The following is an 18,266-nucleotide window of genomic DNA, read 5'->3' on the forward strand; positions in this document are numbered from 1 at the left end:
TTGTGACTGAAGTCCCTTAAAGATCACAATGGTTCACCATGTTTCTTTTGTAAAACATCCTCAGGATATAGCCCGAAACCCCCCATCCATTTAGAGCTGTGGCCTATTTTAGTCTGCAGTGAAGTGAAAGGCCTTGGGTGGGATCATAAGGCAACTCTGTAAACAGGAAACTTCCATTCAAGACTCAGGCGAGCCGGGTGCACCAGTGTGGTGCGGATGATAAACACAACTGGTGCAACTCTTGGATCCTGAGCAGGGCTTCCAGAGTTCGCCCCTAATGTATGGTTCAAGCTTGTAGTTGGTTATTATGTATGTTTTTATTTACACATGTGGTCTGCATAGGTTTCAGTGGCTCTCACGGCATCGCTATCTCTTTAAACTGGCAGCCGACCAGATGCATCATCAACTAACATCAACTAAAGTCATGTTTTGTTGGGTTTGTTTTTTTTTAACCCTGGCTTTTGGGAACAACACCGTCATTGTCTCCTTTGCGTTGGAGGTTTACAGTGTGACAGTCATGGCCTTTGAGATAAAAAAAGGTGAGAAGTCACACACTTAACACAGGCAGGCGCTAGACCCCCACTTCATTGTGATGACAGAACCATGAAAGAGCATAGATGACAATGTTGTCTAGCTACTAACAAAGGCAACGCTGCTGGCTCGCTCCCAGCTCGGAGGGAACATGCTGTTCCAGTCCTGCAGCCCAGAGACCCTTCTGGAAACGCTCCAAACATGAGACCACTGGTACTGCCAAGGTTGCATTTAAAATTAATTTAGGAATTTAGTGCACCAGATTGCCAAATTAAAAGCAGTAAGTCATATTTACTCAAGTAATTAGCGCTCCGTGTCATGCATGCACGTCTTTATGTTGCGTATTATGAGTCTCAGCCACAGTCCCTTGTTTCTGCATTAATTTTTAGCATCATGTTGCACCTGCAGGTACCTTTTTTGCATTAGTAATTCAGTCTGACTTTCAGTAATGATTATTTAAATAGCGAATGTTGCTGTTTTTAGGTCACATCTTGTATTTTTTTTTATTGTTTTGTGCGAGTGGAGTTGGTTTAAAAATGGGAGGTCAAAATTTAAGTAATCCATTTTCTATAGGGGTAAAAAAAAAAACTCCTGAGGGTATTTTGTTTTTGAATGGTGACGATGCAAATAGACAAAAGGATATGATAGAGATCAGTCAAGTAAGTTGCATTCGGGCGTTTATTAGCATTGTTAATGAACTGATATGTGGAACAACAGCTCCTCTCCTGCTGCAGCAGCATCCTCAGGACCTGCTGCTTAGCAACAGTGCAGGAAGTTTCTTACAAACAAACAAACAAACAAACAAACATACCCTGATGTCCCTCTGGTGACCTGGGTGTGTTTGAGAAATCTGGCTTCTGTGAAAGCGGTCCTCCTCGTAGTGGGAAGAGATTCACCGGTTGTTCCCTAGCAACAACCGGCAGCTGGAGATGCATTGTAATGCTGGAATTACTTTATGCAGAAGAAGCCATAGGAGGGAGCGGCAGAGATTTAAAAGATTGATTATTGAATTCCATAAATATTTCAAACGCAGCAAGGGGATGGGAGGTCTGGGATTAATGGCTCCGCACGCACTGAACAAAACAGACCAAATGGATGCAGTCGCAGCGAAATATTGAACTCAGACAGAGTTGGGAATTATGTTATTTTTTCCCATTACGGGGAAACTCTGAGGGGATTTCATTAGTAACCCTCCTCCAGCCCCCGGCTTCTGTTTGTGTCAAGTTAATTGGACAGAAGAAAGGGGGGGAGGAGGGTAGAAGGGGGGGGTGAAAGCTGGGACTGAGCATTTTTGGATCATTTAGGCCACCAAGCGAGCCATTTGCCCTGGGAAGATTAAAGCACATCCCCAACCCCATTTCATCCTCCACCGTTCCCCCGGCTCTCCTTGCTCTCTGCTTTGAGGCTCTCATGAATTGATCTTTATATGATGTTGCGTAACTTTGTGATGATTGCGCGGCTCCTCTTTGAGGCCTTTGTTTGAGCGAGATGGAGCGGGTTTCATTTGGCTGGACAGTTGGCTTTGTTCCCGGGTAGAGACCTGCTACGATGAGGTTCAATGACAGAACTGAGAGATCCCTTTGTGTCCAGTATCGGTCAGAGTCCACCGTTGAATCCACATTGAGCCATTGTTGTGGTTAAGGCCGCATGTTTATTTTAATATATGTAAAGATAAGGAGAAACAACAAAAGTTCACTTTGAAGAACTTAATGTTAGTTGGATATCTCTGAATGTAAATTGTATCCAAAGCAGAATATGTAACTGCTTTGTTTCCTTCTCCAAACTAAAAACTGTAGCTTTATTACTGTTATTAAGTGTGCTGGCCTGCAGTGCATAGCTGCAGTATGTGTGCTGAGGTTGTGTTTATAGTTGGGTACAGTGGTTAACTCTGAATGAGGCTGTGGTCAGAGTAGCGGTCATGGTGCAACACTGTGGAAACAGACTGTGTCAAGGGGCTGTGGATTGGATGTTGGTGTTTGTTTATATTGAGTAAGCGTCGGTGACACAGATTGCTCTGATTTTTTTGGTGTAAAATGGTGAAAGGGGAAAAAAATGTGATCAAGAGTGTTAAGCCCTTTGCAGAGAGGAAGTTTTGGCAACACTTGAAAGTTGCTTAATAAAGCAGCAGCTGCAGAAAACAGATTCTAGCACGATGCCTCCCTGTGACAAAACAGAAACTTCACACTTTGACCTCAGGATTTCCTCCTAGTGGATCTTTCATTTCTATTTGCACTGTCACAGAGACAGTTCTCATGAAGCTGCTCTAAATCTGCTTTGTTTTGCAAAACACAGTAACGGTGGCATTGGGGAAGAAAATGTTTAGCATGAACTTTAACTTGCTAATCTATCTCTGACCCGTTAGAGCTGCAGGTCCTGGCAGGTCAACAACAACAATGACGTCTTCAGTCCAATCACAGATCTTTTTTTATTTCTCCTCGTCATGCTCTTGATGGGTTTGACTCGTTGCCTCGTGTGAAAGCACAGGGTGTGACTGACTCAGCAAATATCACCGAGTGCTAATTAGATCGCTGTCAGATCCGGGATCAGTGTAACTTGATTAAAGCTCGGTGCGTAATAGTAAAACGGAAAGTCGGAAACCCAGACCGATGTGGGGAAGTGAATTTGTACTGAGATGACACGGCCTCGTCTCGATCTTCCAGTCAAGGACGACGGTGCAGCCACGTCGTGTCCTTGCAGCGTTTACTGCAGACTCTGAATTTGTAATCAGTCGGTGCCCCAACACAAAAAACTTTACCCTTTCTCACTTTGTGCAGCTCTTTGTGACTGTTTTTAGTTAGTTAAAGTAATAAATGTAGGACTCTTGTACTTGTAGTGAACAATGCAGCTCCCTTAATGCTGACCAGAAGCTTCTTCCATGTTTTTCCTCATAAATTATTTCCCTCCTTACTGTGTAACTTGCAGCAGCTCCCCACCACAGCTTTTCCCTTTTGTTAATCTCATTCTGGAAAAGACAGTGTACATATACGATATAGGTTTCTTTGTATTATCAGTGACAGAAAAGCTGTGCATGTCGAGGCAGGGGGGGGTGGGGTCGTGGTGTTTTCAATTACACAATCGGATTTAATTTTAATTGCCACATTCGAGTCCCAGTTGGATGGTTGTTAATTAGTGTGAAGTTTTTTTTTAGACTCCACTGATCACACATTCCCACTGAAATAATTGCACTCCCTCCTCACTTATATCTCTTATTTGTTGAAAACAGAACAATTAGAAACATCTCGCTTGTGCTTCAGTTGCTGTTTTGCTCAACATAATGAATATGCTGTATTTTTTATTTCTTCCCCCCCTGGAGGTTGTCTTTGTGTTTTTTGTTTTGTTTCTTTTTAGTCTCCTATCACGCAGCCATCAGTCTGCACAGTGAGCTGCATGAGTAAGTTGCTATCAACGCTTTCCTTCGCACTGTAAGATCTGTTTTGACATGTAAACAGCGATAATGAAGCTTATCGTTTGTGCAACACCATTTTTTTTTATCTTCAGAAGAGGTTGCACACTTTTGCTCTGGCTCTGTTTGTGTAGACCTGCTCAGATGTTTGCGCACACTTCCAAGAGCTTGGTGTCTGCAGCACTGATCAAAGCAGATGGGTCGGAGAGGTCAGCGCGCCCTTAGGATTCATCCTGACATGTTAACTGCGGAGACGAATGTCCTGGATTTCAATGAAACGTGTACATTTTAGTTTTTTTTTCTTACACCACTCCACAATTCTTACCAAAAAAAGAAAAGAAAAAGAAAATCAACTACTACCACTATCTGCTCCCACTTGTGCACCTAATTTGCATGCCTCGGGAGACAGAGTGCATTTTAGTTCTTGAGGGTTTTATACTGGCAGGCAGCTCAAGTAGGTGCTGTTAAGCTCATTCACATGCCTCCCTGATTCCTGTTCCAGCCAGTCGCCATGTCCACCAGCTGCCCGACCACGGTGGGAAATAAACAGCAGCTCCCAAGTGCTCTTACGATGTAGTCTGCAACTGCAGACTTGTTCCACTCCAGCAGCTACTTCACCCACCCGCCGTCATTTACAGGTCTAATTCTATTCAATAAATTCCACCGAGCTGGAGTAAAAGTGAAAGTGGAAGATGGCTGGATGAAATGGACGGACAAAGAAGAGCCCTATCTTCTTCTTCTTCTTCTTCTTCAGCACGTCTGAACAGGTGGCAGTGGAAGTGTATCGGTTTGGCCCCGGTGCTTAATTCAGCTTCTAAAGGCGGAGAGAGGGAGAGGAAGAAGGAGGCAGCCATGTGCTCTGCTAGCTTAACCTGTTGAGTTAACACCCCGTGCTTAATGTTAATAAGACTGCTAATTAGCTTTGTGTAGTATGTGCCAACTTCATTCAGGTGGCACATGTTTTCAGTGTAGCCTTAGCGGCAGGACATTGAAGACAAAGTTCTTTAATGGCAGCGAGCTGCTTAATTCCCACTTTGCCTGGGTCCATTTATTTTCTTGGCTCTTCTGAAGGATTAAACCTCATCTCATGTTTTTTTTTTTGTTTTGTTTTGTTGTGTTGCACTTAGGGAGCAAATGTAGTGTTTTAATAATGAACTCCTCCGCTCTTGCTCTTCGCTGTCGTCACATGCCGTCTCTTTGTAAAAAAAAAACGGACATTTTAGACTTGGATGTTTTGGACACAGACAGAGATAGCGTTGTACCATCGCTCGTCCTCACCGTGTGTGTGTGTGTATGTATGTGTGTGTGTGTGACCTTGTTGTAGCCCACAAAGCCTCCACCTGCTCTCTCACACAGGCTAATGGATAAAAATACCCAGTAGATCTCACACTCTCTGTCAATAGAGATTCAAGGACAGCTGCTAGCCACCCTGTTAACACAGGGAATGTACAAACAAAGGCAAAGCGAGTACACACACATGCACTCCCACATATTAACACACAGACAGACACACAGACAGTGGCGCCCGCTGGAGCATCGTACCCCCCCCACCCCCGAGGTGTATGATGATGGACCTCGTGCACATTTTGGGAAAAAAAAACAAAAACAAAAACTGCCATCACTGCTGTTTTGTTGACTCCAGGCAGAGGAGGGGGGGTGGGGGGGGCGGAGGCGGGGGGTGACGGTCCTCCTCAGTCCCACTTGGCACACTGACACAGACATGCTGCGGCGTTTGTGCTGAACACACAATATAATGCAATATATTGCCATTAGCGGATACTGCATCGTAGGCAACATGACCTTCCAACCTTCAGCGCTGGCTGTCTGACTCCCAGCGGTCTGTTTACCTCGTTCCACGGCCACAGGCTGTTTACCTCCTCCTCCTCCTCCTCATCCTCATCCTCCTCATCGTCCTCACACAGCGGCTCCGTCCGCCTCATCATGCCCTGACACTCGCTTTAAACTGTTGTTCAGTCCCTGATACAGACATATGCTTTTTATTAGACCGCCAGACACTGATGATGAGAACGATTTTCATTTCATTTCATGCATCGCCACATTGAGGTGCGGCGTGGAGAATCCTAAAAATGCACAGCAGGATTTTAGGCTTGTTTTTGAAAGGAAATGACATTTAACAGTTAAAGTAATGAACCCCAGTAAGACCAGAGAGACAGCATGTTTGGATGTCTAGTGCAGTGAATTAGGGCTGCGACTAATAATTATTTTCATTATTGAGGTGTATGTAACGATATAATAACAGTGCAGTCTGCTATTTTCTAAAGCCCAAGCTCGTATCTTTGAATGCATCTTTTTGTCCAAGTCCTGAAGTTATTAAATCTGCTGTGACAAGACAAAGAAAAGCAAAACATATTCACTGCTGAGAATGAGTGAGTAGAGACGGTGTGGCATTCCTTCTTGTAAAGGTATGCAAGCAATGAATGAATTACAGCAAGGACTGTCAATAACAGGACCCAAATTGTCCTTGTTTATTAACTTCCTCAATCATGGAGGAGGAGATTTGTAATTAAAAACTGCTTATAAACCTACTTCAAGGACGCCCAGTCACTTTGTGTGTTTTAGTAGCTCAGGCTTTATAGTTTTTTTTGCCACTGTCTTGTCTGCATTGGCTGCAAAATCTGTTTGCAGTAACAATCATAGCAATACTACGTTATATAAACTATGTAAATGTGTCCAAATCATTTCTGTTTTTGTTTCGTGTGATAGGCTACTGAACTGAATCGTTGGCTCATTCAATTTCAAACAAAACACAAAGAAGAAATGAAATGTTTTTTCATCTTTTTTCTGAAACCCATCGTTCAGTTACCTGACGGATCGACTGACTGATCAAAAATATTGATTATTTGCAGACCCAGCATGGATCATTGAAGACTGTTGGTATCCCAGCAGCATCACACACACATGCACAGGCCTGATAGCTGACCCAGATGGCTTGGTATGCTATATGGTACCTTCCATGGGTTAGTGAGCAGTGGGGGGTGGGAGGCACCACTGAGATAGCCTCTTTAGGCGTTATGTGTGACTGACTGTGTGTGTGTAGGTATGTGTGTGTGTCGGTTAGCGGTGTGGACAGTGAGACATTATCTGGCCGGTGTCATCCGAGGAATGCAAGCCTCACCCCGGTCCGACACACAAGACGGCCCCCTCCGCTGTCACGGTAACAGGATCCAGGAATACCAGCCCATTTTCTGAATGAGGGGGTCGGTGGCACAGACGGGGGAACCTGCAAAAGGTCAACACTTCAAAGGAATGCTGGGCATCACGGCACAGTGTGTGTGTGGGCTGCACAAAAATGCTGAATGAATGAATTAATGAATAAATAAAGGCATGGACAGCAGGAGTTTGAATAGAAAGGTGTTTGAATTTGCTTTAATATCTCAGGCATTAAAACCCCCTTGTCGGGAAAGCACTGAGAATACAAAGTCCACATGTTTTGCAGTTCAAACAAGTTTTCATCCGACTTCTCTTCTGTTACGTTGCACTAATGAGATGGTTTTTTTTGCCTCGCCACACTCTCCTTTGATTCCTGCCTTAAAGGGGGACGCAGCAGAGTTCAGAGGGTGAAGGTGCAGAGTGTAGAAAAGCTCACCCCCGCAGTGACAAGTGAGCAATTGTTATAAAAAAACTAGGTCGTCCTCGCTCCCCGAGTCGCGGGGGATTAATTTGTGCTTTTTTGCAGCTATTTTCTGAAACAAGAACAACAACAAATCCTCCCCCAGCTCAAAGTGCCGCGATTAGAACGACGGCCATTCCTTCTCCGACTGCCAGGGATCAAGGTCGTAAGCATCTTAGACGGGGATGGTGTAATGAGCCGACTGGCAGACAGAGAAGCAGCCTCTCATGAAAAAAAAAAAAACTAGAAACGGCAGCAGAACAACGCTGGGTTTTTAATTGCATTATTTTTGAATCACAAGTCAAGGTTTTTTTTCTTTTTTCTGGAGTGTCAGCACTTCCCTCCTCCACTCACTGCCCTGTAACTCAGAAATGTGTCTGTTGACAGAGAGAGAGTGTGTGTCGCGCTCAGCAGATTGTCAGATATCAGTCAACAGAATTGGAGCGCAGGTCTTTTCCTGTGACCAACGCCACGGACACAGATAGCAGGACTCATTACAGTTTCCCAGCTTGCACTTTTTTCTTTTTTTTCCAGTGAGATGACACTTGATGTAAGAACTTATTCAGACATGGCTCCCTGCAGCTCCGACAGATGTAGCTACACGCCTCCCCCTGCTCTCACTTTCCTCGAACTCTTCTCTCTTTTACGTTACTTGATGAGGTGAGATGAAGTCTCCTCAGACAAACTCCCTGCTTTTACACCTACACAGAGGAGGAGAGGAGAAAAAAGTTCACAATGAGCATGTTTCACTGCTTTTTGATAAAGTGTCTCAACCTGAGCCTTGACAGTGATTTTTGCCCCAGAGAAACTCACATTCATTATAACTAAGTTGCACAGAGTTGCAGCTCTGGAGGATATATATATTGTGACAACCCCAAGCGGTTGTGTGTATGTGTGTGTGTGTGCGGCGCCCCTCTCGCTATATATATAAAAGAAAACCTCAGGCACCTGAAGCGTCGCCGCAAAATGTAATATGAAGCTGCGGTGGCCACAAAAACATCCTGCTCCTTGACCACAAAAACAAACAGTACATCATGGTACCAAAAAATCTTTCATAAACACAAGAGGAGACAGGACTGAGTGAAAAAATGAAAAAAAAGTTGTTTTTTTTAATATATTAAACAACTGGGAAGAAAAAGAAAGAAAAAGCTCTGATATTAGATTTTGCAGGTGAAAGTTTTGCACCTCAGCAAGACAGAAGGAAACATGCCTTGGTTTTCCTTGACAGTAATTGGATTAGAAATTGGTTTGCAATTTTCACATTGCGATCATTTCGGTAATCATTGTGACTGCAGTTTCAGTAGGAATGGTTGTCTTTTCTTTTTCACTGCAGGAAAATATGAAAATGATGATTAAGATGTGATTTTTGTCGTGTACGCGTTGTGTACCAAACAACCCTCCTCCTCCTCCTTTATGTCTGGAGAATATGATTATGCAGCCCTGGTTTGCATGCATAGAAATGCAGACGTCTGGATATGTTAATATCGTCAACTGGGAGACGCGATTATCGATTTACCCTGCCGGGTGATTCAGTCGCGGCGGCACATCACTGAAACAGCGATCATGTGCCTGGTTTTATGGTTTCATAACACTAAAGCAGTCTCCCCCTGCAAGATATAAAAGCAGAACATCACCTCCTGCAGTTAAACTCACATTAACAGGTCGGTCTTTTGAGTTATTGCTTTAGAAAACAGCCGCCAGTGCTCAGATCTGTCTAGAGAATTTGACATTTTCAATGAATTGTGTGTCTATTTCGGGACAAGAGACTGCGCCATCAATTTTTTAAAGAAGATGTGTCGGCTGTGTTTTTTAGACTGAGGCATGTGTTGAAAATGTGCTGTCTGAACATCCGTCAGGCTCTCAGGGTCAACACAAGCGTCCTTCACCTCTACCTGAGACTCTTTTGTTTATCTCTTTCACAGTGTCCCATTGTTTTTTTGTTTTTGAAAGGTTGCAGCCCCCTCTCTTTGATGTGTGTCTACGGTGGCTGATGGATGCATGCGGTGGTCTGCTATCTGCACTCAGCCAGAGCCAAATGAATAAATGGATTGACAATTTGTGGCACAGTGAAAGGGCCCGACCAGAGAAAAGCTTCCTATCTTCCGAGCAGACGCTGTCGTGCACTGAGATAAGAAAAGCAAAGGCGCTTTGTTACCTGGCTTCAGGACCACCCCGGGCTGCTGCAGCCATTCAAACAAGCACTGAAATTACATTATCAACTCGAGCTATGTTAAATTTATCGATTAATCGTCGTTTATCAAGCATCATCTTGTCCAAACTTATTAAATGTGAGGACTGAAACAGTGTATGTGTTTCTCAACTTAATCTTTTTGACTATTGGTCTGACAAAACAAGTAGGTTTCACATGTCAATTTGAGCTCACTTCTACTCTGGCGTTTATATATGAATAAAATTAACAGATTATTCAATGAAAATAATGATTTGCACTCATTTCTTAGAGTTACAGAAATATGAGGCAGTAACACAAACAACTTACAGTTCACGCTATGTCAGAAAAGATTCATCACCTTTCTGGCACTGATGCTACAAAAAACTTGACCGTAAAAGAATTGACAACTATTTGTTATTTGATTTATTATTGTAGTCGTTCACTCACAAAAAAGTCAAACACACTCTTGTTTCAGTGTCTCTAATGTGACTGTTTGCCTTTTTCAATGTCATATATAATCCTGAATTATAAGTATTTTAAGGTTTTAGACAAATTGAAGACAATACTCATGATATTGTGAGTGCCAGACAAGGAATTAATAACTAAGAACATATTTTTCTTTCGAGTATTTAGATCTTTTTAAGGAAATGATGCTTCATCCTTGTGTCAGCAGTCGTGTCCCAAACATGCATCAAAACCAACCTGTCACTGCTCCGGCCTTTAACCGGAAGAGGTTTTAATGTGAAACCATATTTGTTTTTTGCAATCGTACGCTCCTTTATTTTCTCCTGAGTCTCAATGAACACAATGTGGAGAGAGAGAGAGAGAGAGAGAGAGAGAGAAAAAAAACATCACAACTTCCTTGACCTCCCTCCTGCCCATTGAAAGCTTTGCCACTCAGCCTGCTGGCAGCGGGCCCGACGCTGCACCCTCTCCCCCTGGGGCCGAACATAATGGGAAGAAAATGGAGGACCTCATGGTCCCTGTGTGTGTGTGTGTGTGTGTGTGTGTGAGAAAGAGAGAGAGAGAGTGTGTATTCAGGCCCCAAACAGGGGAGACAAGCCTGCTATTGTTTAATTTGTATTCTGGAAAGGAAATGCCTCCACTTGTTTGGCTGCATTGCACTGCTACCATCTGTCTTACAAATGAAGGTGTGAAGTGACGACACATTGTGCGGCAGCAGCAGCAGCAGCAGCGAGGGAACAGCAGAGGAAGTTTACAAAAGGCCTTTTGATTGACAGTATGTAACCGGTATGCAAAGAACGCCATGAGTAGCTTCTTAGTTTCCCTTCAACCGGCTTTCAAGTGTCCCAGAGGTTGTTGTGTTTTTGTTTAGTTTTTTTATCGAGAGAAGCATCTCGGTATGTTTTTCCTCTTGTGGGGGCCACCTGTGTTCCTGGAAGGATTAGTTTGGAAATAGAAGGGGGGGTGGGATTAGTTGGTGTTACTGGTGTAGCCTGGGAATTTGAGCTACAACACCACCACTCCTCCTCCTCCTCCTCCTCCTCCTCCTCCTCCTCCTCCTCCTCCATCCCTCAAAAAGCCCAAAAGCCAGCAGTTTTTAAAAAATGAACGAGCTTTGTCTTTTATTCAGCACACACACAATGAGCAGAGCGTTTTGGCTGGATGCAGCCCTCATCAGCATGTCCTACTTTCAGCTACCCACCACCACCACCACTCTGGGTCTGATCTCCTTCCTTCCTGTTTCTGTTTCTGTGAGAGACTGTCGCTCCTGTTTTCAGACCACCGATGGGAAGGAACGCGCAGCACCTTAAGTTGCTGTTGAAAGGAGGAAACATCAAACACCTTAGTTTCTGATCTCGCTGCTACGAGGGAAAAGGGGCGGCTGTTAGAATAATTCAAGTCCACCCAAGGTCTTTTTTTATATTTTGGATGTTAAATTATTTAACGTGACGCAGTAAAAAAAAACTCTGAAGGTTGCTGCTCAAGGTTTTTCATGCTCAAGGTCCAGGTCCTAAAGCGTTTATTGTATCATCTCTCTCTCTCTCTCTCTCTGCACTTTGTGCTGATTGTATTTGGCTCTATCTTTAAAAAAAAAGACCAAGAGAGTCCAGTAAGAGAAAAGAAAGAAAATCAGACCGGAAAATGTAGGGCCCAGCGAGTGGAAAAGATGGGGTCCTTTACATTCTTTCCATACAGTCAATCTGAAATATTTGAGACTCAAGCCACAATTGATGGTTTTGCATATTTCTCCCTGTGAGGCTGCATTTGAGTTGGGGCTGTTTTATTCACCATGATGTCACTGTGGGATGAGGGGGGAGAAAGAAATCTGCAGCACTGCCACCTAGTGGTTCCTCTCTGTCCGTCTGTCTGGATTTATTCAGTAGCACAGAAGCTAAAATATGTTCTTCCTTTTGACAGTAAACACAGTCAAACTTGATCTGTAAGATGTAGGTGACTGACGGTTAGTCGCAGTGTTGTTTCCTCCTCTACTGTTCTGGTACAAAATCCCCAGCATCGTTTCTGAGAAGCTGATGTTTGGTATTTAGGGAAGGCAGCTTTATTTGTGTCGCACATTCAATACACCGGGGCCGTTCAAGCTCGGCTCTAAAAGGGAACATTAGTTTCTATATTTAAATTATTTAACTGTGTTACTAGGCAGTTTGTCTCCTTCAGTTTGTGTGGGACAGAACATGAATGAAGCAAGAGAAGAGAAGAGAAGGATGATGATGGTGATGACGTGCAACACACGTCCTGGTCGTTGACCTTTGTGACTACAGACGCTGCAGTTCCGTGACCTCTGGGACATAAACACCACCTCGGTGTCAGTGGTTAGCGTCACATTTGTCATCAGCAGCATATGATCACGGCTATATAAGATGGTTTAATGTTAGATGACTTTGTTTTGCTTTTAATGTTTCTCCTTGGAGGCCAGAGGTCAGGTTTACTATGCTTTTGAACAGCACTACTTCTCTATTTTGCAAGACAACCTTTAAAAAAACATCACCTCTTCAGTGCGTAGCTGCTAAATGTAACGTTTGTCTTTGCCACAGACATTATTATTGATTAAAGCCACTAATGTGTTCAAAATGATGGTGTTTGAAGTCAATAAGGGGAGTTGTGTGTTTTTAAAAGCTTTATGTTTAGGAGCTTCTTATGTCGATGTCTGGTGAAGGTTTTGGCACCCACAAAAATGAGCCACTACTGCACTAAATGAAATTGCCTCTGCACTAGATTAAATATATATGTATCAATAATTTACTCTTAAAACATGGCTGCCCTTTGTCTTCAGCTAAGTGCACCGACCAATAATTGCATCCATTAAAAAAAAAGGAAAAAAAAATCCATAAAAATCAAGTGGACATTTTAATTTTCATTTACACTTTAAGCAGAAACATTTCTCTCTCTTGGTGAAGGAAGGCTGCAGTTTGTCAGTGGTCCAGTAGGTGGCAGTGGGTGTCAGAGCATGGGCCTCTGCTGAACGGCTGCTCCTGTTCTTAGTGCTTCACTGACCACAGACACTTTGAACATAAGGAGTTGGTTAGTGAGGATATCGCTGTGATGTAACAGGGCCGGGCAGCCCTCAGGACAATTCATTTCTTTCTATGTCCGCTCCTTTTTAAAAGCCGAACCCAAATGGAAAAAATAATAATAATAATGATGTAAGAGCGTAGGCCAAACACACAAACAGTTGTGTAGTTTCATAACATAGTTTGTTATATGTATTCATAGTCAGTGTCACTGTTAGATTATTTGAAACAGGTGGTGATGATGCATTTCACTACAAACTGTGGTGGTTTCTCTTGTTGTTGTTGTTTCTAATGGGAAACTTTGACTTTGTTTTAATGCCTCATACCTTTGTTTATTCTGTTAATCCGAGGTCATGAGATCCATTCTTCCTTTAGGGTTTTTGATCTGACTTTAGATTTTCACTGGCGCCCCCACTTGTGATGGTTTTCCATTGAAAATCACAACAGGGAGAGAGGTTTTCTTTCTGTTGTTTTGAACTTTATCACAGAATATTATTCAACACAGTACATCAAAGCTCTGATATTGAATCGTTGGTCATTTTTTTGACACCAAACCAGCACAAACAACGTCTTATTTTGCATCTGCGGTCAAACATTTCATACATTTTTCAATAAGCTTGTGATTGTTGTTGGTCTCAGAGACAGAGACGTAGCCCGGAGGAGACAGGGGGGCCAGTCAGCGCAGTGCAGCGCAGCGCAGTGCAGCAGCGGCTCCATGTGTGCGATTGTGCGTCTGGCTAAAGGTCTCAACACTGAGTCTCACTGTTGTCCCTCCACTCCGCTGTCGCCACATCTACCTCCAGTTGCTGCCGACAAAGGCATCCCAGTCGCTGCAACCAACATTGCAACACACACACACACTATCAGTAGTCACCAGCAGACAGTGGAGTAGCTGTGCAGGCTGCCAGCTCTCAGAGAGGGCCACTTTGTTTCACCTCTGCCTTGGACTCAGGCCAAACAATCTGAGAGTCGCTCACTGGGTCACTTGATGAAGTAATTGAATGGGGAGTTTATAGTTGTGCAGTGTAGTTCCTTTATTTTTACACTGTGAGGTGCTTTATTGCTTTCTATTCCAGTGCTTGCTCGCACAAATCAATGTCGCTGGCTGCCCTTGTGCAATGTTTTTTCAGTTGTGTGAGAAGCAAGAGTTTGTCCTCTGCAGAATGAATGATCAGTATTTGAGGCGTCAGTGTCAACACGTCGCCATAACTCTGCTCTGTTTAGAGAAGCAGTGTTGAAATAATCAGTTGGATTAGCAGGTTTCAACATTGTCTTTATGTTATAGACTAAACCAGTGGTTCCCAACCTTTTTTGGCTCATGACTCCATTTTGACATCACAAGTTTCTGGATATAGTTGTTTAAGATTGTCTGTGGTGTTTTAAATCATAATTTTAAAAAGAAAAATAGTTTGTTAAAAAACGTTTTTATCAGAATGTTTTGTTTATATCAATTACCAGACATTTCAGGCGACCTCACACGGGGTCCCGACCCCAAGGTTGAAAAACACTGGACTAAATGGTTAATTGAAAATATAATGTATAATAAAAACAGTTGTTACCTACAAAATGATAACCTGCTTTCATTGCAAAAACCTGAGACTTGTTAAGGTAATTCAATCATCAAGGTTAATTTCCTGTCAATTGGCAAACGTTATAATCAACTTATCATTTCAGCTCTAATTAAAACCCCGGTGTTTGTTTGGATGTTTACTTCCTCTGTGCGTGTGATAACACCTTGTATTTTTTTTCTCCCTTTAGGACCTGGAGATCGTCTACTCTTATCTCCACGGGATGGAGGCCTTGTCCAACCTGCGGGAGCACCAGCTGAAGTGAGTGTCTGTCTGCACACGTTTCCCTCCGCTTCATTAACACGACATAACAGTCACATGAATTTCAAATGCAGCGACGACGCCTCAGTGTGTGTGTGTGCTCCATCACACTTACAGACAGAGGTGCAAAATTAACACCGAGCCAAATGCAATGAAATCTCTGTCGAGTGTGGTTGCTGCTGGTCTTTCAAAATGTACGTTTCTATTTTATCTGTTGTTCTTCATTCAATCTTTATTAAAGGCACAACTCATTAGAAGCCCACATAAAGAAAAAACTACAACAAACATAAAAAATCCACCTAAAATCAAATAATAAAACAAAAGACATTCATATAATTCAAATAGATTATTTAGCCTATAATTTGACTTTGCATGCGTATTACATTCAGATATGGCTCCGCATTTATATCTACATGACTCAGCTCGTTCTGTAGAAGCTCCCATAGTCTCAGCGTGGAGTTCCCGCACGTACTCGTTCCAGCCAGGCTTAGCATTGTACACATTAGTCCTATGTTTATATAGAGAAAAGACTACACAGTAAAATCATGTGTAGAATCTCTCGTATACATAACTCAGTTTCCTGCATCCTGACGTCTTTCGGTTGTCGAGTCCAGTCCAACAGTCTGATCAGTGTATTCGTTAAGTTCTTTTAGTTAAGTTAGAATAATCTAATTCCACTGCTGTTACGTCACCGGCTACAGACGATAACCAAGGTTGACCGCCTCAATGTAACAGTATAGTAAAGGGTATGATCAGTAATAATAGTCAGTAAATTGAGGGCAATTTTCTGAAGTCACCTTTGACTTATGGAGAATGCATTGGGTCTTTTCTACTATTCTTTCACTTGTTTTTTGTGTTTTTAAAGGAATCAGTCTCAATTTCAGACACCAAACATTCAATAGGGTAGTGAAAGAGAAATTGATAGGGTCTGTATGGGTCAAATCTGAATATTCGAGCTGATTCAGACTGAAAGGACATTGGACAATTGTATTTTCCCATAAACCTGTGCGAAAATACCCAAACCTGAACTTTTCTACTATTCTTTCATGTTTTTTTGTGTTTTTAAAGGAATCGGTCTCAGTTTCTGTCGACAAACATTCAATATGGCAGTTGAAAGAGAAATTGATAGGGTCCGTATGGGTCAAATGTGAATATTCGAGCTGATTCAGACTGAAAGGACAAGTGTATTTTCCCATAAACCTGTGCGAAAATACCCAAACCTGAACTGACGTGAACGAGCTGCTCTGTTCTCCACAAATCAGGATTTTTGCCTTCTGCCCTCCTCCTCCTCCTCCTCCTCCTCCTTCTCCTACTCCTCTGTCCTGTCACCACGTCGTCCTTCCAGCCCTTTCTGCCGGGCATGGACTTTTCCAAACAGTGCATGTCAGAAGTCTGTTCCCAGCATGCCTCGTGTGCATACATGTGGATTATACTGGCGAGGGAACAATGTAGCAGTACATGACCCGCGAGCTGGAACATTCCTCTGTGTGACCCCTCTGAGGCCTCCCACCCCACAGTAACCTCCCCCCCCTCTCCCTCCCTCCCTCCCTCCCTCCATCCCTCCATCCCTGTTCGGATCCTGAGGAATGTCCCCGTGGTCGCACACAGACCAACCCCGACGCTCCTGCCAACTCCATCTGAGCGGTTTTTGGTTTCCCTTAACTTAAAGAAAAAAACGAAAAGAAAAAAAAAACTCCCAGCCCGCCAGACATCGCACTAACCGCGGGATTATGTTATAGTTCCGTCTTCACTTCATTTCATAGGGGAGGAATGTGTTGTTTTTCTTCTGTGGCTCTCTCTATTTCACAGTGACTTGTTTTTTAAGGCCAGGATTGTTTTTCAGTCCTTGTGCAACGGGGCTACAACACGACGGCCGCCCCCGAGCTATTTTTGAAGCCTTTTGTGTTTTGATCAGCTACTGTTTTACTACAGCTGCCTGCCTGTAATGTTGAGGAGGAGGAGGCGTCTACGGATGACTACCTCCCACTTTGAAAATGAAAGAACCTCCACTTAATAAATATTAAATAAATAAATATTAAATAATATACACATTAGTCTTTACCTAGGAAATAACTGCGTGCAAAAAAACTCTTTGTATCTTATGCATAAGGGTAAATCCTTAGTTGAAGTATAAAGTAAAGCATCATCCACTGAAACAGTTGTCTAAACCTTTGGCATTTAGTTTGGGAGTAGAGGAATAAGTAGTTTTGTGACTATAAAATTTAATTTTTGAAATAAAAAATAACTAAAAAAGCACCGCTCTGCTGCAGTGGAGCTGCTCTGGGTCTCAGTGTTCAGAGCTGTAACTGGTCTGGATGAGTGCCAGGTGACATGAGTCCTATTATGAGTGTGTTGCAGCAAATTATCCAGAGCTGTGTAGTAGCACTAGTGCATCTGATTATTATTCAACAGTGGGATGTGTAATGTTAAGTGGTGACTGTGAAGTGCACATAAAAGTATTTCAAACATTAGAAAAAAAAATAAAAACAGATGCTTGGACTGGTTATATAATCTTGTCATATTTTTGGTATTCCCATGAAACAGCTACCAAAGAGATGACGTATTGCTTGAGAATATTTCCAGTACAACCACAGTGTACAGTTGTTTGAAGGCGGATATGAAAACACACACACACACACGCACACTGTCCAACTATCTATCCACAAAGACTCTCATGCTCTTTACACATACTTTACCTAACTTGTATATGCCCACACAGTAGTTTCTTCCTTTATAATCAGCAATAAGTTCACTATGTGCCACTGATTTAGAAAATTTTGAAAATTATATGTTGTAATTTTACCAGAGAGTAACTTAACTAAATTTCTGCCTTTCCTGAAGTCAGCAGAGCAAACTGTTCCTTTATTTGGAATGCATTTTTGATTTATCGCTTTCATTTTTTGGTCTGTTTTGTAATAATGTTACCCGCCTTTTTATTGTTATTGTAAGTCAGTGTTTCCTCCTGTTGTTTTCTGACTGTCGCTCTCCCCCCCCTCCCTCCCTCTCCTCTCTGTGTCCCTGCAGGATAATGTGTGAGACGGTTCGCTACGAGAGACACGAAGCCAATGAAGTGCTATACTAGTAAGTACTCCGGTGTCTGGTATGGCGTGGCTGTGGATTGCCTGGGTGTAAATGGATATTGATGACATGTGGTCAAATCACTCACATCTCTCTACCAGTGTAAGAAAACATAAAAGAGAAACAGCAGCGA

General features: G+C 42.8%; 1 protein-coding gene across 28 annotated transcripts in view; it reads left to right on the forward strand.

The window, feature by feature from the left end:
* The window catches only part of rapgef2b (Rap guanine nucleotide exchange factor 2b), a 111,610-nt gene that overhangs the window by 13,551 nt on the left and 79,793 nt on the right, over positions 1-18,266 (forward strand). For all 28 annotated transcript variants that reach the window (XM_085789087.1, XM_085789088.1, XM_085789097.1 and 25 more), the window contains exons 2-3: positions 14,985-15,055; positions 18,080-18,136. In XM_085789087.1, the coding sequence (XP_085645213.1) occupies positions 14,985-15,055; positions 18,080-18,136 (128 nt within the window). The remainder of the gene's footprint in view (positions 1-14,984; positions 15,056-18,079; positions 18,137-18,266) is intronic.

The sequence above is a fragment of the Trachurus japonicus genome, chromosome 10 (genome assembly GCF_045865225.1).
Source record: "Trachurus japonicus isolate A0001 chromosome 10, Traja_1.0".
Taxonomy (NCBI): Eukaryota; Metazoa; Chordata; class Actinopteri; order Carangiformes; family Carangidae; genus Trachurus; species Trachurus japonicus.